General features: G+C 36.5%; 1 protein-coding gene across 1 annotated transcript in view; it reads left to right on the forward strand.

Moving 5' to 3' along the window:
- Positions 1-19410, forward strand: part of LOC150098002 (organic solute transporter subunit alpha) — a 190179-nt gene that overhangs the window by 22888 nt on the left and 147881 nt on the right. The window contains exon 3 of the mRNA XM_090405982.1: positions 12459-12610. Coding sequence (XP_090262108.1) covers positions 12459-12610 — 152 coding nt within the window. The remainder of the gene's footprint in view (positions 1-12458; positions 12611-19410) is intronic.

Genomic DNA, 19410 nt, shown 5'->3' on the forward strand with positions numbered 1-19410 from the left:
AGACCAAAACTGGTGAGATCTTTCTGAACAATAAATACAAAATGTTATATTCAGGAAATGACAATCAAGGAAAAGAAGGAGCCATATTATTCAACACTAAATAAGAGGCTAATCTTCTTGAATGGCAGTCAGTCTCAAGTAGAGTGATGTGGGCAAATATGAGAATGGGGAACTGAACAATGAGACTTATTTGTGCCTATGGTCCCACAGAAGGTTCTACTAAGGTAGAAGGGGGGAGGAATTTTTTAATGCTTTAGAGAAAGCAACTGACACAATGAAAAAGGAAAAGTTGGTCCTTGGTGGGGATATAAATAGCAGAGTAGGAAATGATTGTCAGACATACAAAAATATTTTGGGAAAATTTGGAGAAAAGTGCAAAGCTAATAATAATAGCAAATACCTTGGTATTTGCTATTATTATTAATAGCAAATACCATGGTGTTAGTAATAACCATGGACTGGTTATTACTAACACCATGTTCCAACATAGAAATGTGCACAAATTCACATGGAGAGAAGAAGCAAGGAATAAGAAAAGTCTCATTGACTATGTTAATGTTGATAGTGATGTTTTCTCCCGGGTGCAGGACACCAGAGTGTACAGAAGATTTGAAATTGGAAGTGATCACTATTTAGTCTTGAGCAGGATAAAATTGAATTTCATATTGAAAAGAATAACATGTAAGAAAGTTTTAAAGCGAATAAAAGTTGAGCAGCTCTCAGATGTGAACTGTAGACTAAAATACACAAAGATTATTGAAGAAAAAAATGAAAGAGTTTGATAACAGGAACCAAATCTTGGAGATTCAGTGGCAAGCCTTGAAGAAAACACTAATTGATTCAGCCAGAGAGGCATGTGGTGAGGTTGTCTGCAAGGATAGAAAAATCAGAACTCCATGGTGGACACAGGAAGTTAAAGAGGCAGTGAAGGAAAAGAAGAAAGCATATCAAAAGTTCCTGTCAAATAAGTCAGCTTGTGCTCTTAGAGAATACAGAGACAAATGTAAGAAAGCTAAACACTATGTAAAACTAGCTAAACAAAAGTCATGGGAGGACTTTAGCAAGAACATAGAAAATAAATATCAAGAAGGTGGTAAGATATTCTGGAGGTTGTTGAAGAAGCTTAGAAATGGAGGAAAGAGTGCAGTAAAAGGAGTTAGAGATGATAAAGTTGACATGAAAATGGGAGAAAAAGATATCCTTGAAGTATGGAGTAATTACTTCGAAAAATTGCTAAATGAAACAAGCAGTGATAGCACAGTGGTAAAAAACACTCAACAGGCATAGAGTCAGGAATACATATCCATACTTGAAGTAGAAAAAAGCCATCAAAGGCTTGACATGTGGAATGGCAGCAGGAGTAGATGATATTCGACCAGAAATGCTGAAGTATGGTGGTATAAGAGTCTTACATTGGCTGCACTGCGTAGTTCAGAAAGCCTGGACAGAGGGACGAATTTCCGATGATTGGAGTAGAGCTCTCATAGTACCCATATATAAAAAGGGAAATAAAACTGAAAGTGAGAATTACAAAGGTATTTCATTTACTGAGTGTTCCTGGTAAGATATACGTACGTATACTTGAGAAACGGTTGAAAAGAATTGTGGAAGAAAAATTTGGTTGAGAAATTTGAGAAATAGTTGAGAAAGCATGGGAATATAACAAAGATCTATATTTAAGTTTTGTCGATCTGGAAAAGGCGTATGACAAGGTGCCAAGAGAGAAGCTATTCAATACGCTACAGTTATATGGTGTCAATGGAGCTTTGTATCAAGCAATACTTAATCTTTATTTGAATTGTAAGTCAACAGTTAGAATTGAAAGAAGTAGGAAGATGGTGTAATGTTAAATCTGGTGTGAGACAAGGATGTACATTATCCCCTCTGTTATTCATTATCTATATGGATCACATTATGAAGGAAAGTGCTATTAAACATGATATCAAAATTGGAGATGTTAATGTCAGATCTTTGTTTTATGCGAACCATGTTATACTTCTAAATAAATCCGATACAAGTTAGCAAGATTCCTTGACTAAATTGAATAACTTTTGCAATAGATATGGTATGAAGGTCAGCAATAAAAAGACAAAGCCAATGAAAATACGCAGAATCGTTGAAAATGGCAACTGCGTTGTGAACGGAGAATCTGTGGAACAAGTAAAACATTTCATCTACTTAGGCACGATTTTTAGTGATGATGGCAATTTAAATATGGAAATAGACAATAGAATCAACAAAGCTGGTATGGTAGGAAGTCAATTGAATAAATTCATATGGAATAAGAGAGAAATTAGTCGGAACACTAAATTAGCTGTATACAAGACAGTGTTCAAACCAGTTTTAACTTATGGATCTGAGAGCTGGGTCAGAAGTAAAACACTTGACCAAAGACTAGAGACCGCAGATATGAGAGTCCTGAGAAAGATTAGAGGTATGAACAGATGGCATGAATGGCAATATCATATTAAAAATGAGGATATTATGAAAGAGCTTGACATTGTCAGCATCCAAGAATGTGTTAGCTGAGCTAATCTAAGGTGGTATGGTCACTTAAACAGAATGGGCGAGGAAAGATTAGCAAAACGAGTGTTCTCTGCCAGGTTTGCAGGAAAACGACCCAGAGGAAGACCAAGATATAAGTGGATTGATGCTGTACAAAGTTCCTTAGATGATAGAAATATAAGATTGATAATTTTGGAGTCTTGACAAGTAACAGACTAATTTGGAGGAAAATTGTAGATAGGAAGTTAGCAATGATGTAAATTTTTCATGTAGTACTATCATATCCTGTACACCCCTTGAGGGTACATGGCAGGAATTTGATGATGATGATGACAAATTTTGGGAAGCTTTATGCAACCATATTTATTTAAATTCAATTGATTTTTGAGTGCCACTGCAGATTCTAAAAACAGTCTTTCTTTTTTGAATTCACTTTAATGGAGCATGGTGGTTTTCTCCAGGAGATCCTGTGGGTTGTATCCAAAGTGTGGATACAACCCATGGTCTGCTAGGCCAGATTGACCATAGTTGAGATTGCATATGTATGATTGGTGTTCTGGAATATATAAAGGGTACTTTATATATTCCAGGTACTGAGAGAGGAGGAAGTTGATCTTTGGTAGAATGGATAAGTATTGCAAGTTTACCTGTTCCTGCAAGCTGGTTTACTTCAGACTGACAAGTAGATCAGCAATTTGCATTTCCCAGCAAAATATTGTTCATTGTTGTGGATTAACTGTGCTCACCCCTGACTAATTGATGTTGATTTAAAACGTGAGATGTATCTCTGCTGGAACAATAAGATCATCACCAACTTGCAGACTTCTGCCTCCATTGCAGAGATAAAGGGTGTTAGGTAATGTATGCAAGAAAATTCAGTATGGTGATTTACCTCTATAAGTAAGTACGGTGACTCAATTTTCTTGACAACAAAAACATTGACCATAGTTGCAATGAAGGTGCAGCAATATTAGTGTCCTAATATTGCTGCACCTTCATTGCGGGGGAAAAGGGCATTGTATGGAAGAAAATTATTGAGTACAGTGACTTGCCCATACACAAAGACATCTGCTATGCAGCTGCTTTGAGACTGAAATCTAGACAAATTGCCTGGAGAACTGCTATGCAAATGTTGCATAAAGCTTTTGATATCACATCAGGCTGGAAGCTATGCTGGCAGGAAAACACTTCTAAGTTACATGTCACTATTCCTGATCATAAAGACATCTCATAATATTGCTGCACCACCCATTGCAGGGGAAAAGGGCAGTAGGTAATGTATGAAAGAAAATTATTGAGTACAGTTGACTTGCCCATACACAAAGACATCTGCTACACAGCTGCTTTGAGACTGAAATCTAGACAACTTGCTTGGAGAACTGCTATGGAAATGTTGCATGAAGCTTTTGATATCACATCAGACTGGAAGCTATGCTGGCAGAAAAACACTTCTAAGTTACATTTCACTATTCCTGATCCAACTGCCAGCATAAGTAAAGGGTTTTTGACCTTACAAGACATCTAAAGTCTGCACTTAACTTGATCATGATAGACACGAGAGATGCAAACAGATATAGTAAGTCCTCAGCTTACATAGATTCGAGTTACCCAGTTGTGGTACTTTGAAATATAACTAGTCATGCCCAGAGGCAGACTGGGTCTAAAAATATTGGTTATCAGAAGACAAAGGGGTCCCACCCACAACTATGAGTCTATGATTCAATTTTTATAAGAAATAAATAAAATTTTCAAAAAATACTTAAGTGAAAAAAAGATACAATTAAACTTTTTGGGAAATAAATGTATATTTTTTAGTCATTACTGTGTACATATTACTGGCAATATACAGTAGATACTAAATGTAAATACAGATTGTTATAATTGAATTTTTAAATTATTATTTTTTTAAAATTTTAAATAAACGGTGGATATTTTTAAATAGTTTGCTTGTACTGAACATTTTACACATTAACAGGTAGTTCAGAAGCATATTTCATTCAGTCCACTATATTAAGAGCAATCATTTGAATTCACTAGATCAGTGTTTCTCAACCTGCAGTCTGCAGGCAGACTTAAATTAATTAAATAAATGTATATTTTTTAATTATCTAAACAAATTAAAATTGAATAAGTAAGTAAAAATTATTGAAATCAAATGCAGACTTAAAATAAAAAACAATAAATATCGTCATAATGTTCAAAGGCGGAAGCAATAAAAGTATATTGTTCACTTCACCCTTTTTATTATTCGTCATTCTGCTGCTAAATTTGTAGCTGCAGAATGACAATAATAAAAGAGGGGTAAAGTGAACAATAATATAGTTTTATTGCTTCTGCCTTCCCTTGCTGTTTTTTCAGATTTAAAGTGAACATGTGTTATCCGCATTTCAACCAATGGCTCGTTGTTTATTGATTTTTATTATTGAAGGTTTCCCTCCTTCAACCAAGGCTCAGTATATCTTGAGAAGTCTTAAGTGATACTTGGACAAAGTGTGTCCTGAGTTAACTCCAGTATTATATATTTATATATTTTTCGGAAACGTTTTTTAATAATGGAAAAGTGGCTTAGAACTAGGACTTTGAAAAGAAGGGCAAATGAAACAGGTGATGCTAACCCTAATTGTGATACAAGTGTTGTAACATCTAGTAAATCTGATACTATTGAAGAAGAAACAAGCAGTTCAAAGAAAAACTACAGTAGGAAATATAACAGTTCATATTTGGAATTCGGGTTTACTTGGTGTGGAGATGAAAGTGAACAGAAACCTCAGTGTGTTTTGTGTTATGAAGTGCTGTCGAACGAGTGCATGAAACCTGCAAAACTCCGACATTTAGAAACTAAACATTGTGATATGAAAAATAAGCCAATTGAATTTTTTCAGCGACGCTTAGGGACATTAAATTATGAGAAAGATATAGTTTTGGCCATGGGTTCGATTAATAGCAAGGTGTAAAATTTGATGCAGCATAAATTTTTATATTTTTTATTGCATCGACTTTTACAGATGTCACATCTGAAAGCTTGTAAACATAAACTTTGTTATTGTGAATAGAATACTAAAAGCCTATGTATAAAGCCCAAAGGGAATTGGCTTGCTTGCTCGCATAAACAAAGAATGTCAAAGTGATAAAGCCAAGGGCAATGCCTTTGCCATCGGAAAAATGTTAGTGCTCTGATTAAAGTGCAAGAGAGTCCCTTTGTTTAGACATTCAGTTTAGATAACCCTCAAGGTCAATGGAAAAAGTGGCGGAAAACATAGTTCCAGACTGCGGAACTATGGCTCAAACATAGTTTTGCAGTCCTGTAAAACGGATTAAAGACATACAAAAGGGGAGAAAAGAAAAATCGGCTGAAATTTTAGATCAAGAGAGTCACGAGGAAATATCTGGGGTTCCCAAACCTACATCCAGAGTTTGCACGGGAAAGTACGGGGATTTCAATCCTTAACCCAAGGTTTCAGAAAAGACTGAATATAAGGCATGGATCTTCAACCAGGAAGGGGTCGACAATTTTGGCTAGAACAGAGAGAAGTCGAAAGGAGGTAACAAGGTGGAGGTCAATCCATGGCAAATCATCCAGATCAAAAATGACGTTTACCAGAAGCGATTAACTACGGAGGGAGCATCTGAGCCGGACCTGATGCATTGCCGATCAGATAAATCTGCATGTACTCCGTACGCTGAATCTCCTTTGCCCGAAGCTCTAAGACAGTGGGAAATCGCGTTCCAGACCCTCGCAATCAAGTCCAATGTGAGAGGACATTTTCAAAGCTAAAGATCATAAAGGCAAGGCTAAGAAATTCACTGTGTGAGGAGAACTTGGAATCATACATGTTGATATCCATTGAAAAGGAATTGTTAGATGAATTGGATGCAGAAGCAATTATTGACAGATTTGCACAATCATCTAGTGATGCAATGAAAAATATTTGCTGTCTTTGTAATATATGCAATAGCTTGATACAAAGTTGACACTGGCTGCATGTCATGATCCCAGACTGGGATTCCCAGCTAAGCTTCATTGCACAGTCACAATATTAAAGATCTGAGCCTATATAATGTATACGTTGGTCTCACATAGACCAAATCAGATTTATTTATTATATTCTTAAATGTTAAGTATCCTCAAAAAATGACTTTATTAAAACTTTTTTTATTAAAATAGTGATACAATGTAAATTTTAGTTGCATACAGTAATAATATTGGAACTTCTATTATGTTTTCAAGTTATGAAAAGGTCATTAACATTTTTAACATATTGTTAAAAATGTTAATGACCTTTCTAACAGTCTAATGTTTAAGGGAGACCACTTCATCAGGGGCCCACTTGCCATTGGGCTAGCTGACACCCTGGCCAGTCTGCCACTGGTCCTGCCACCGATGCCGCCTGTTGAAGCCTTTCAGCTTTATATTTTAGTCATCTATTGTGTTTACAAAGTAGCAGTTGACTAAAATATAAAGTTGAAAGGCTTCAACAGGCGGCATCGGTGAATAAACTACTTCAAACTTATGCTCCTCAATTTACAGTTATTGCAAGTGTTTTTCCATTAAAATTAACCATCAAACAGAAACCAAACAGTGGGTGCCGAGCAGCGGAATACTTCAGGAAGTACAACCTGTAAGTACTTATAGTATATTAAATCAGCTATCCTTCCAATTTTAAATCAGCCACGTGTAAGTGCTCACGATGCCTATCGTACGCAGCAAAGATGGCGGCATCAAAAGCCAATGGCGAACGAGCACCGCGTGTCTCGTCAGCACAGTACTGTCAACTGCCACCGACATACCTATTACGTGCTGCAGCTGCAAAACTAGTCACAGACAGAAAAAAGGGCATATTCTGCGAGTTCTGTTACCACTGGCTGCACACTTCCTGTGCGAAAATAGACGAAGCAGTGCAAAAGCTTCTTATCGAACTTAACCAGCCGTTCTTCTGTTCGCTGTGCCTCCCTTTGGCAAAACAACTTCTGAACATAGGTAAACGTGTCGAAAGCCTCGAACAGCACATCAATGCTTTAAATGAAACTTTTACCTCCAAAATACGTGCAGTCGAAGCTAAGCTAGAACAAATTGAAAACCAGCGCAACGCAAGCTCCACCAGCGAAAGAACTTCGCAATCTAATCGCATCAATGGTAAACAACTTGATGGAGGTTAAACACAAAAAACTCAACGCCATCATTTTGAATTTCCTGACAAAAACAGAAAACATTACAAGAGGACATCAACAAACTAGCTGAAGAATGCAACATCGATCCTAAGAATATCATCAGGTGCTATCGTTTCAGGCCTATAAATAAAAGGAAGGATGGTACTAAATTTCCGTGCCTAGTAAAAGTGACTTGCGACACACTGACAAGCACATCAAAAATAATAACAGCGATCAACAACAAGTTCAAAGATACCTGTCCCCAATCACGCATACATGCACAATAGACCTATCATTTGCACAAAGGGAACAAAGATGCCAGCTTTGAAGATAACTTGAAGAAAAGCGTCAAAATGGTGACAATTGGACCATCGAATACAGACAATATAAACTGGTGAAAAAACCAAGTGATACCATTAGCAGCCACCATGTAGACCAACCAGGCACTGCATAGGAAATATGCAAGACCCATGCGGTCCAACATACGGCTCACAAAACCCTACACATCCACTTCACCAACATCCGTGGCCTAAACTCCAACCTCAATGGTGTCTACTACCACTTACAGTCTACCAAACTCCACCTACTCTTCCTGGCAGAAACACAAATCTTCCCAGCATCACTTTTCTGCTGTCTCTATCGCTCCCCCAACACAACCAACCACCCTGAGCTCTTTAATTTCCTCTCCCTAAAAATTGACTTTCTCCAATCCCACTTTCCCAACAGCGAAATCAGTCTCCTAGGAGATTTTAACATCCATAACACTAGCTAGCTTTCCTCCTCCAGTTGTACAGATCTTGCAGGCAGAGATGTCAAAACATTTGCCATCACCAACGACCTTACACAACTTGTCCAGATGCCAACCAGAATACCAGATAACCCAAACCACTCCCCAAACACCCTAGATTTTTTCCTCACCAATGACCCCTCCAAATACACAGTGAAAGTAGTGAGCCCCTTGGGCAATTCTGACCACAATTTAGTGCCCATCTCCTCCCCCATGCAACAATGTTTACACAGACACTCCCATACAAGAGTAGTTTGGCACTATAACAGTGCCAAATGGGACAACCTCTGCAACTTCTTTGCTGCATTCCCATGGTTGGACTATTGCTTCCAGCCTTCCAACCCAAACATATGCACTGAGCTTATTACCAAAGTAATCCTCACCGGTATGAATACATACATTCTGCACAGCACTCTGAACTTTCATTCCCTAATGAAACCCTGGTTCTCCAAAAGATGTGCCAAGGCTGTAGAGATGAAACACCAGATATACCACAACTGGCTGAAATGAAGAACCCCATCCTCCTTCAAAGCTTACACCGAAGCCTGTAATAGATGCAAAAAAACAATCAAGGCTTCCAAAACACAGTTCAAAAGAGCCAAAAGCAGGAAACTAGCAGCCTGTGCAAAAGGCAGCTGAGCCTTTTGGTCTCTTGCCGTGACCTGTCCAACACTATTCCCACCCCTATCACACCAGGATGGCTCTACTGTATCATCACCCACAGAAAAAGCCAACCTTCTGGTCTCATACTTTGCTTCAAATGCATGCATAACTGATGACGGTAAATGTCCCCCAACCATTCTAGACACCAACATACAATGCCCCTATGTCCTTTTGCCAGGATGAGATCAGAAAAATACTGTCCAAATTAGACACACAAAAGTCTCCTGACCCTGATGGAATTCCCCCAATTGTTCTGAAAGTTTGTACTCCAGAACTGACCCCTATCCTATGTCACCTATATATATATCTCCTACTCCACTGAAATCTATCCCACAAACTGGAAATTGGCCTATATTCAGCCCATTCCCAAGAAGGATGACAAGTCACTGCCATCCAATTACTGCCCTATCTCGCTCACTCACCCTGTCAAAGGTAATGGAAAAAATCATCAATTCCCAGCTCCTTCACTATCTTGAAGACACTCACCAAATAAATGACTGCCAGTATGGATTCAGCCACTGCCGATCAACAGGCGATCTACTCACATACGTCATCCATCTCTGGACAAATGCAATGGAGAGGTTTGGCGAATCTCAAGTGGTTGCACTAGATATCTCCAAATCCTTTGACCGGGTCTGGCACAAAGGCCTACTAGGCAAACTACCATCATTCGGCCTGGCCCAGGACTTCTGTAGGTGGATTGCCAGTTTTCTGTCTGGACGCACCCTGTGTGTGATGGTGGATGACTCCCTATCCTCTCAACACCCAATTAATGCTGGGGTCTCACAAGGTTCTGTTCTTTCACCCAACCCTCTTCCTGCTATATATCAATGACCTACTGCAATTGACCTCCAACCCATTACACAGTTTTGCAGATGACAGCACACCACACTCCTTGCTTGCATTTGATAAGCCTTACTCTACACAACTCACTTCAACTTACAGAACATCAACCACTACCACCCTCAACTCCGATCTCAAAGCCATCCTACAATGGGGTTTGGATAATCTCATAAATTTCAACGCCAATAAAACCCAGTTCTGTACTATTTCGCATAAAAAAGAACTATTTTTTCCCAGTATCCTTTTTGATGGTACCCAAATTTCCAGACAGTTTGAGATCTCGCTCCTTGGAATCACCCTCACATCAAACCTCTCCTGGCACAAACATATCGCAAACATTGCATCCTCAGCCTAAAAAAAAAAATAGGAGTTCTCTTTTGCTCAAGACGCTACTTCACCCCCAAACAGCTATTAACATTATACAAGTCGCAAATCTGCCCGACTATTGAATACTGCTGCCACATATGGGGCCCCCAAAAGCTCTCTCAAAATGCTCGACTCAATACAGAGGAGAGCAATTAGACTTATTAACGATCCATCCCTTAGCAACTCCCCACTTTCACACAGACGCATGGTCTCCAGTATGTATATTCTACAAATATTTCCTTGGGAAATGCTCATCCGAAATAACATCAATAATTCCTCTGCTCAGTACTAAACTCATTGGAACACGTGCAGCTGCTGCACATGTTCCAATGAACATGTGCAACAAATTGGAACATGTGCAACAAACAAACAGAATAAATTTCTTTTCCTCTTCATCCCTGCAACTGCTGCACTGTGGAACAGTCTTCCACCTGCTGTGTTTCCCAAGGAATACAATTTAAAGTCATTCAAATCAAATGTAAACAAATTCCTCCTTTCCCAACCCACTACCCATACACAGTGCTAATGTACTATAGGTTGACCAACCAACCTCCAGTGTATGGGGCCCAACATGAAAAAAAAAACAAAAAAAAATTGTCATAGGTAAGATATTGAAATGAAGGATATTATGGGTCCATTCATATTTTATAATCCAATATAAAAGACTCTTAAAGTTTCAAAAATTTACCAGAGATCTTTTGAGATTATAACTGTTATCATTGAAGTTGCCTTGGTTTGCATTACTTAAGACACAAGCTATACCCAGAGCTTTGTATGTTCACTTTTTATTGTATGAGCATATGGGCTTTGGGAAAATTATAGAAACATTTTAAGGTTTGTTTCTATATTTTGCAATAAAATATGACTGGATCAATAATATCCTCTATTTTAATATAATAGATGGCTTTCCTAGTAAGCTGACACAGCTGATGAGGTCATCATCATTTTGTTTGTTTAGGCCTTTGACAAGTTGTCTTGTTAGTGAACCTAGGTAGGTATTTATAGTAAACAACATATGAACCTAAATATGTCTGAGAAATGTATTTAAAAGTGATGAGAATAAATACATGTATTCACAATAATAAGAAGAGCATTATAAATATGGAGACTTGAAGTGAAATTATTAGATGACATGAAAAAGATAAGTTCGTAAACATTGTGTGTTCTTACAAAATTGAATGAATAGATTGTTAGAACTGTTAAAAACAATAAAGTTCACATTATGTAATACATGAATGTTCATTCAGTGCAATCCATGATCACTTCCAAGAAAAGCGTCATATTAATAGAGAAATGGAAAAATATATATATATATATTGGCTATTTTGATTGAAGATAGGCAACAACAAATGATAATAAGTCTTATGCATAAGCATAAGACTTATTGGCATTGGGTTTTCTTGTATAAACAAGAAAACCGATATTTTTTTTTAGTTCTTTGTCTAGTAGTTTTTTGAAATTTATTGCACTTTTTTTAAACTGTCATATAATAGTTTGCATTTTGAAATTTTTATTGCTATTAGTACATGACATCTCCTTGGATTCTCAAGACTCATCATGGGAGGCTATTCTATATTATATAATCCACTGTTTGCACTACACCATCTAATTGCATATTTTTGCAAAAGTGGGAAAAAAAAAACACTGCTGCCTTTGTATCAGACTAACTCACCATTGTTTGAAAAGGTCTACATAATTTCTCACACGATAATTAGAATCAAACCAAGTCTTGCCCATTCAAAGAGAACATGTGTCAACATTCTTCCAACTGCACTATGGAGATGATGAATATGTTATATAAAATGGTTTCATATAGGATGATCTGTTTTGAAAACTTTTTGATATTGTATATAGTGAAGGCTAATAAAATCTTAAAATTATACTTGAATAAACTTATTTTTATAAATCCATTTTGTTTGCTGAGCAATTCATTTTAAGTTTTAAATTTGCCTTGTTTAGCAAGACAGATTTTTCATTTAATATATATATACTGGAATTTTTATTATAGAAAACTTATTTTCTGAAAATTAAATATGATGTTCCTTAGATTGAACTATCTATGATTCCACATTATACATGTTATGACATGTATAATATGATACTTTTAATGGCATGGTAACACTAACAAATTATTCATACTCTTTAGCTCTTGGAGAACTAAGTGTTGGTCTTGTAATACTTGGTGGTCTGGTAACGGTTGCTATGATTGCGATATTCCTTGAGGAAGGTGTCTACATATATCGTCATTGGCCATTTAGACATTTTCTTCTTAACTTGGGCTGTTTAAGTGTTTTTCCTGTGAGTAATTTTAATTTACTTTTAAGCAGTTTTGTTTTAACTATTTTAAATACAGGTTTTAGAACTAGTTAATTGTTAGTGCTTATTTAAAATTTATTTAGGTTATAAACTATTGGATTATTGGAACTATATTGTGGAGATTGACTAATTTATATTCTTCTGCTTTACAGATTGAATGAAAACAACAATGTCCATTGACATGTCAACCAAACATCAAACACTGGGGGAATGCTTGAGGGAATATTAATTAATTATTATTTTTTGCACCATGTTGGATAACAAAATGCAAATAACAGAAGAAATGATATTTTGACTCTTCAAGATTCAACTCCTATTTTTAATACAAAGAAATTTTACAAGGGCTTCTCAAGCAAACAACTGCCACCCTCCTGCAAGATAAGCTAATTGCCTGTATTTTGTGAAGGTTGGTGGAGTTTTCTCTCTAGGCACCAAAATTTTTATACCTGTGTCACCAATTGAGCTTTTTCACACGAAGATATGTTAGCCAATCTATTATGACAGTAACAGGGTTTTTCATTCTGCATATAGGCAAATCAGCTAGGGAAGCAACTGCTTTCAGACAAAAATACTATTATTAAGCAGTAGATGGTATACTGTGTAGATGTAAGATTAAGTAGTGTGGATGGTGGATTGTATATAATAGAATGCATATGTATAGAATGCCCTCCCATGATAAATCTTTACTATTTGGAGGCATTGTATAATAACAAATGTAGCTAATGATCTTACTTTTCTTACTTAAAAAAAGAGCTACAAGCCACTTTATTGATTAGTTTTGTTTCTCTCTCTCTCTCTACTTTTTCAGACTTGGTGATTAATTGTAAAAATGTTCAAAATGTGTTTTATCATTAAATTCCTGTTGGAACTGCTGTGTCATGTTGAATTTATCTTGATGCTCACGGTGATCTTTTGGTAGAGCACAGCAAAATAATATAATTTTATTAATTTGACTTTTTGTGATTTTCCGCTCATAAAAGTTGTTAAAAGTTGTCAATCTGTACTTGAATCTGAATCAAGTGCAAGTGATTTTAATTAAGAATTATTGCAGTGATTAATTATTTATTGTAATTAATCTATTTAACAATAATTGGTTTATATGCTCTCGTATTTAGTGTTTAATACTATAGCTACTCCTTTTTCTCAAGCATTACATAAACAAGTTGCCATAAGGTGCTTTGACCTCATTAAAAAAAAATTAAAAAATAAATAAAAAATAATAAAATAAAAATCTCAGGATGAGAGTAATATGTAGAAAGTTTTTTACCTTGGGTATATATATTATGTTAAAGATACCAAGCAATTTTATAAGCTAGATTTTTTAATCCTTTTTCCCAAGTAAGCAAACAGACAAGTAAGTCAAGTTTGTGGCTGCACGTAGTGCAACACTTAGGTAATATATTTATAAACTCTGTATTACTTCACCTTTGGCATTTTTTAGGTCTGGCTCCCACTGACGAGACCTCAATAAAGGTTGAAACCGGTATGGGTAGTGACCATTACCTTAATGCATAGCATCATACATTTCTGCAAGGAAATGTGCTTTGCATTTGGGGAAAATTCTAAGGAAAGTGATCAGAACTTGCTCCACCTTTTCCATGAGTTGCTTAGTGTTGCACTACGTGCAGCTGCAAACTTGACTTACTTGTCTGTTTGCTTACTTGGGAAAAAGGATTAAAAAACCTAGCTTGTAAAATTGCTTGGTTTCTTTAACATAATATATACCCAAGGTAAAAAACTTTCTACATATTACTCTTATCCTGAGATTTTTATTTAATCAGGTCAAAGCACCTTTTAGCAACTTGTTTAGGTAATATATTTATAAGCTCGGTATTACTTCACCCTTGGCATTTTTTAGGTCTGGCTCCCACTGACGAGACTTCAATGTAGGTCGAAACCAGTATGGGTAGTGACCATCACCTTAATGCATAGCATCATACATTTCCGCAAGGAAATGTGCTTTGCATTCGGGGAAAATTTTAAGAAAAGTGATCAGAACTTGCTCCACCTTTACCACGAGTTGCCTACTGTTGTACTACGTGCAGCCGCAAACTTGACCTACTTCTCTGTTTGCTTACTTGGGAAAAAGGATTAAAAAAAACCTAGCTTATAAAATTGCTTGGTATCTTTAACATATATATATATATATATATATATTGTTTTATAAAAAATATTGAATGACTAGAACCGAGATTTAATTAAAAAGGTTTTAATATAAACACACTACTAGTTTCGGCCTGTAACAGCCTTCTTCAGGTGACATTATAAAAGAAAATACACTAAACATTGAGGGTTAAAAGACTATGAACATCATAGACAGTCTTTATACATACAGGGTGTTCGGGATAAATTTGACATATTTATAATTAATTATATTTTTCCATAAGTTACATGTATTAACACACACTTCTCTTCATTTAAAAGTTTGGACCCTTCTTCATTCATATACAAGATGTCAGAAAGGATGGATAGCTGGAACCCACCTGAATCATGGAAGAGAATAACTTGTATCATGATGATTCGTGCCCGCCATCAAAATAAGGATATTACGACTGCTGCCCAATGCTCCCTGAATACAGTAAAAACAATCAGGCATGAACTAAAGACTTGCAATGGTGACTACGAGGATGTAGCAAGAAGAAAGATCCCTAGCAGACGATCTGATTGCGTTCGTACAGCAGAATTCCTCGCAAATCTGCAGGAACAGGTGTTGAAGAACCCTGGCATTGGAATTCGGGCTTTGTTCGTGGAGTTGCTAACTGTAGTCAAGCCCTGGATAACAAGGGTAGCCAATGGTAGGCCGTATGTATGGCAGCAGGATTCGGCCCCTTGCCACACCTCTGGGAAAAGTCAAAAATGGTTGTCTGAAAATTTCTACGACTTCACCAGTCCAAATGTTTGGCCTCCAAACTCCCCAGACCTTAATCCCATGGATTATTTTGTATGGGGCGCAGTTGAAAAAGACACCAATCGCACTTCCAGTAATACAAAAGCCCAGTTAATGGATAAAATTAAAACAGTTTTTGCGGCCCTTCCCAGGGAGACTGTAGCATCAGCTTGTTCGAGGTTCCGAAGCAGAATTGAAGCTGTGATCGATGCTAATGGTGGTTATTTTGAGTAAATCTTGTTGATAGTATTGTAATTAACTCTGCCTGTAATGTTTTTTTGTCAATTCATTAAATTTAATAGATACAAAGAAGATTTTCTTTTTCCTTACGAAACTGTCAAATTTATCCCGAACACCCTGTAATTAGCATTAAAACGTTGTAGTTGTATTTGAAGCTGTTCTTTCATTTGTTGCATTGTTGGGAGAGTGCATGCTTGCTGCATCACGTGAACGCCAGTACATGATTACAGCTGAATGACTATCCGGGCTTGAATGACTATCTGATATTGTAGCTTAAGTTGTTATTTAGATGAACAGGATTGAAGATGATTTCTCTCGATTCCACAATTTTTCTCTCTATTTCGTCACTGCAACGGAAGATGTTTGTAGATTTTTCCCAGCAGACTTTGTGACTTTGGTTATTATCATTGGGATTAGCCGAGAAGAGGATATGACTTGATAATGCACTTGCTCGCTGTCTCTTGTAAGTAATGTCTCTCATGTGTTCTTCCATACGCATTTCGACAGATTTGTCTGTCTGCCCGAAATAAGGAATATCGCAGTCACATAATATTTTATATACGCCAGGGTATTTGAGTTGATGATGACAAGGTTTTGGGTGGCTAATTAAGGAACGGATCTTTGGAAGTGGAGTGAACAAGGTTCTGATATTGTATTTTTTTTAGAACTTTTGCTAATTTATGTGAAACAGTACTTATGTAAGGAATAGATATATTGCTTTTGAATCTATTTGTTTCTTCTGAGTGATGTCTGGGAGGATTAAGAAGGAATTTGTTAATGATTTTCTTGGAATATCCATTAACTTCGAAAGAAGTTTTCAGATGGTTTATTTCTGTAAGCAGTTCATTTGGATCATCAAGAAGAGAACGAGCTCTATGTCCCAAGGTGGAAATTATTCCAAGCTTATGAGGAGGGAAATGATGAGATTGACTGTGCAGATATCTGTTGGTATGTGTGGGTTTTCTATATATCGATATTTTTAGTTTATCAGCAGAAGAGCGAGTCAGTTTGACATCAAGAAAAGGCAAGGAATTATCCGTTTCAAGCTCAGCAGTTAACTTAATACTTTGATGTCGGCTATTGAGATGTTCGAGGAAAACCATAAGGGATTCATGTCCATGGCTCCAAACAATGAAGACATCATCCACATAACGTTTCCAAACTTTAGGTGTTAAAATAAAGGAAGAGATAGCCTTGGTTTCAAAATCTTCTAAGTAAATATTTGCAAGAACAGGAGATAAAGGATTACCCATAGCCAGTCCATGATTTTGTTTGTAAATATTATCTTGAAATTTGAAGTAACCGGACCTGATGCAATGTGTAAGCAAGGCTAACATTTTTTTGGATAACTTGTCCTTGAGTAATGTTAGGACTTCATCTGTTGGGACATTAGTGAACAAAGAAGTTATGTCCAAGCTAGCCATGATGTCATTTTCATCAACTGTAATATCCTTGATGTATGTAACAAATTCTGTAGTGTTCTTGATAAAGGAAGGTGATTTCCCTGAAAAACTTTTGAGGTATTTGGCAAGGTATTTTGAAAGATTGTATGTAGGAGAATCGATACCTTCTACAATTGGGCGTAATGGGGTGTTCTCTTTATGGATTTTAGGAACACCATATATGCGAGGAATTAACGGATGGAGAGAGCGAAGAGATAAACGGACGTTTCGGGATAATTCAGTTGTTGTTTTTAATAAGTTGTTTGTACGATTTTGTAGTTCACGAGTTGGATCTCTCTCAAGTATTGAGTAGGTATCATTATGTAGTAAATCAATCATTTTATTCTTGTAATCTTCGGAGTTCATGATGACTGTTGCATTTCCTTTATCTGCAGGGAGGATGATTATATCTCTGTTGTTTTTTAAACTTTTAATAGCTTTGCGTTCAGTTGAAGTAATGTTGTCTGCAGGTGGTTTTGTGTTATTGATAATAAAGATTGATTCAATACGTAGAGGGTTTGAATCTTGTGGAGGGAGAAAAGAGGCAGCTCTTTCTATTTTTGTAAGTAGTGTTTCCTTTGGTATTAATTTTGGTGAAGGAATGAAGTTTAGACCTTTATTAAGGATGCTTTGTTCTACATCTGAAAGTATATAGGAGGATTTGTTGATAACGACTTTGTCAATATTGATGTGTGGTTTTGAGTTCCTATTATTTTGTAATCTCTTTAACGTTTCAAATTTTCTTATAAGATTTACTTTGTTATTATATTGTATTCTGGCTGCTTGAGAAAATTCACAATTTTCTCCCTCCACAAGATGCAAACCTTCTACGTATTGAATCAATCTTTATTATCAATAACGCAAAACCACCTGCAGACAACATTACTTCAACTGAACGCAAAGCTATTAAAAGTTTAAAAAACAACAGAGATATAATCATCCTCCCTGCAGATAAAGGAAATGCATTGATTAAAGAGATAAAAGGAAAAGATTGATTCAATACGTAGAAGGTTTGCATCTTGTGGAGGGAGAAAATTGTGAATTTTCTCAATTTTCCTAGTACTTTTGCTCTATTCTTAACCAAGTCTCCTTCCAAATATACTATGGGTGTCAGCTCTCCACTTGATAACTCAGACAATAACATTGTGAAGTTTCCTTTTCTGTGGAACATTTTTTACCCAGCCAATTTGTCTTGTGCCATTTGGCAGTATGGAGGTGGCAAATGTGATTTCTGTTTTTTCCTTATATTGTGTTGATTATTGTTTTTAGCTGAGAACAGACACCCATTCCAACCAAATAACCGAAATAATTCTTACTGGAATTTGAGCTTTATTCCGTTTCAAACACACTGGACCACCAACTAAACGTAGGTTTTCTGAGTGTTCAAAGGCAGTCCAAGAGAAAAAAAGTTATATCACAAGCAGCTTAAAACCAAAACTGCTGTTTCACACTTAGCATGAACAGCTGAAAAAAACAGACAGTCAACAAATCATAAGCAGATCTTAAAGGGCTTCATAAGATTTTGAACTGCTCAAACACAGTCAGGCCTTCTAGTCACTTGTCAAGCCATATTTCTCTCTCAGAACTGGATGAGGCTATTGTAATCCCAGTGACAAAGCTAACCACTGAGCATCATTCTTCTCCTGTAACTCTTGCTTAGTTGAGTGAGGCAAAAACTCTACCTGCCTCTTTACGAAGAATATCCTAAATAGCTTCAACAAGCCTGCAGGTCCTGATAGTATTACTACCCCCCCCCCCCCTGCATTCCTTTTACATCAAGAGGTTGCATTTCTAAATGTATCTTCTCATTTATGGTGCATTAGGCTGTTGTTCTTATAATCTTTCATTCATACTCATCCACCTGTCCATGCTGTAGAGTATCCACTATGTAAAATGAAAAGAACAAAGAACTCAAACTTTTTGGATAAAGAATTAAACAAAAATATTATTTCTTGTCAAATATAATTCTTTTCAAAACCTTTACTAGCCTGGATGGTTGAGTAGATGGCATCTGCACTCTAACATGTAGGATGTTGGTTTGAATCTGTGTGTGACATGAATGTTTAATGTGAATGTCTTTAGGTGGTAGATAATTATCACCTAGTGTGAGATGTCTGGTAAGGAGGCCAAAAGAGGTTTTAAAAAAATTCACTCTGTTCTCTGAAGAAGGGTTTGTGGATTATCTCATCTTTAATGTATTCATGGTAATTTGC

Source organism: Typopeltis vanoorti, chromosome 16, assembly GCF_054136105.1.
Source record: "Typopeltis vanoorti isolate ZY-2024b chromosome 16, IOZ_Tvanoo_1.0, whole genome shotgun sequence".
NCBI lineage: Eukaryota > Metazoa > Arthropoda > Arachnida > Uropygi > Thelyphonidae > Typopeltis > Typopeltis vanoorti.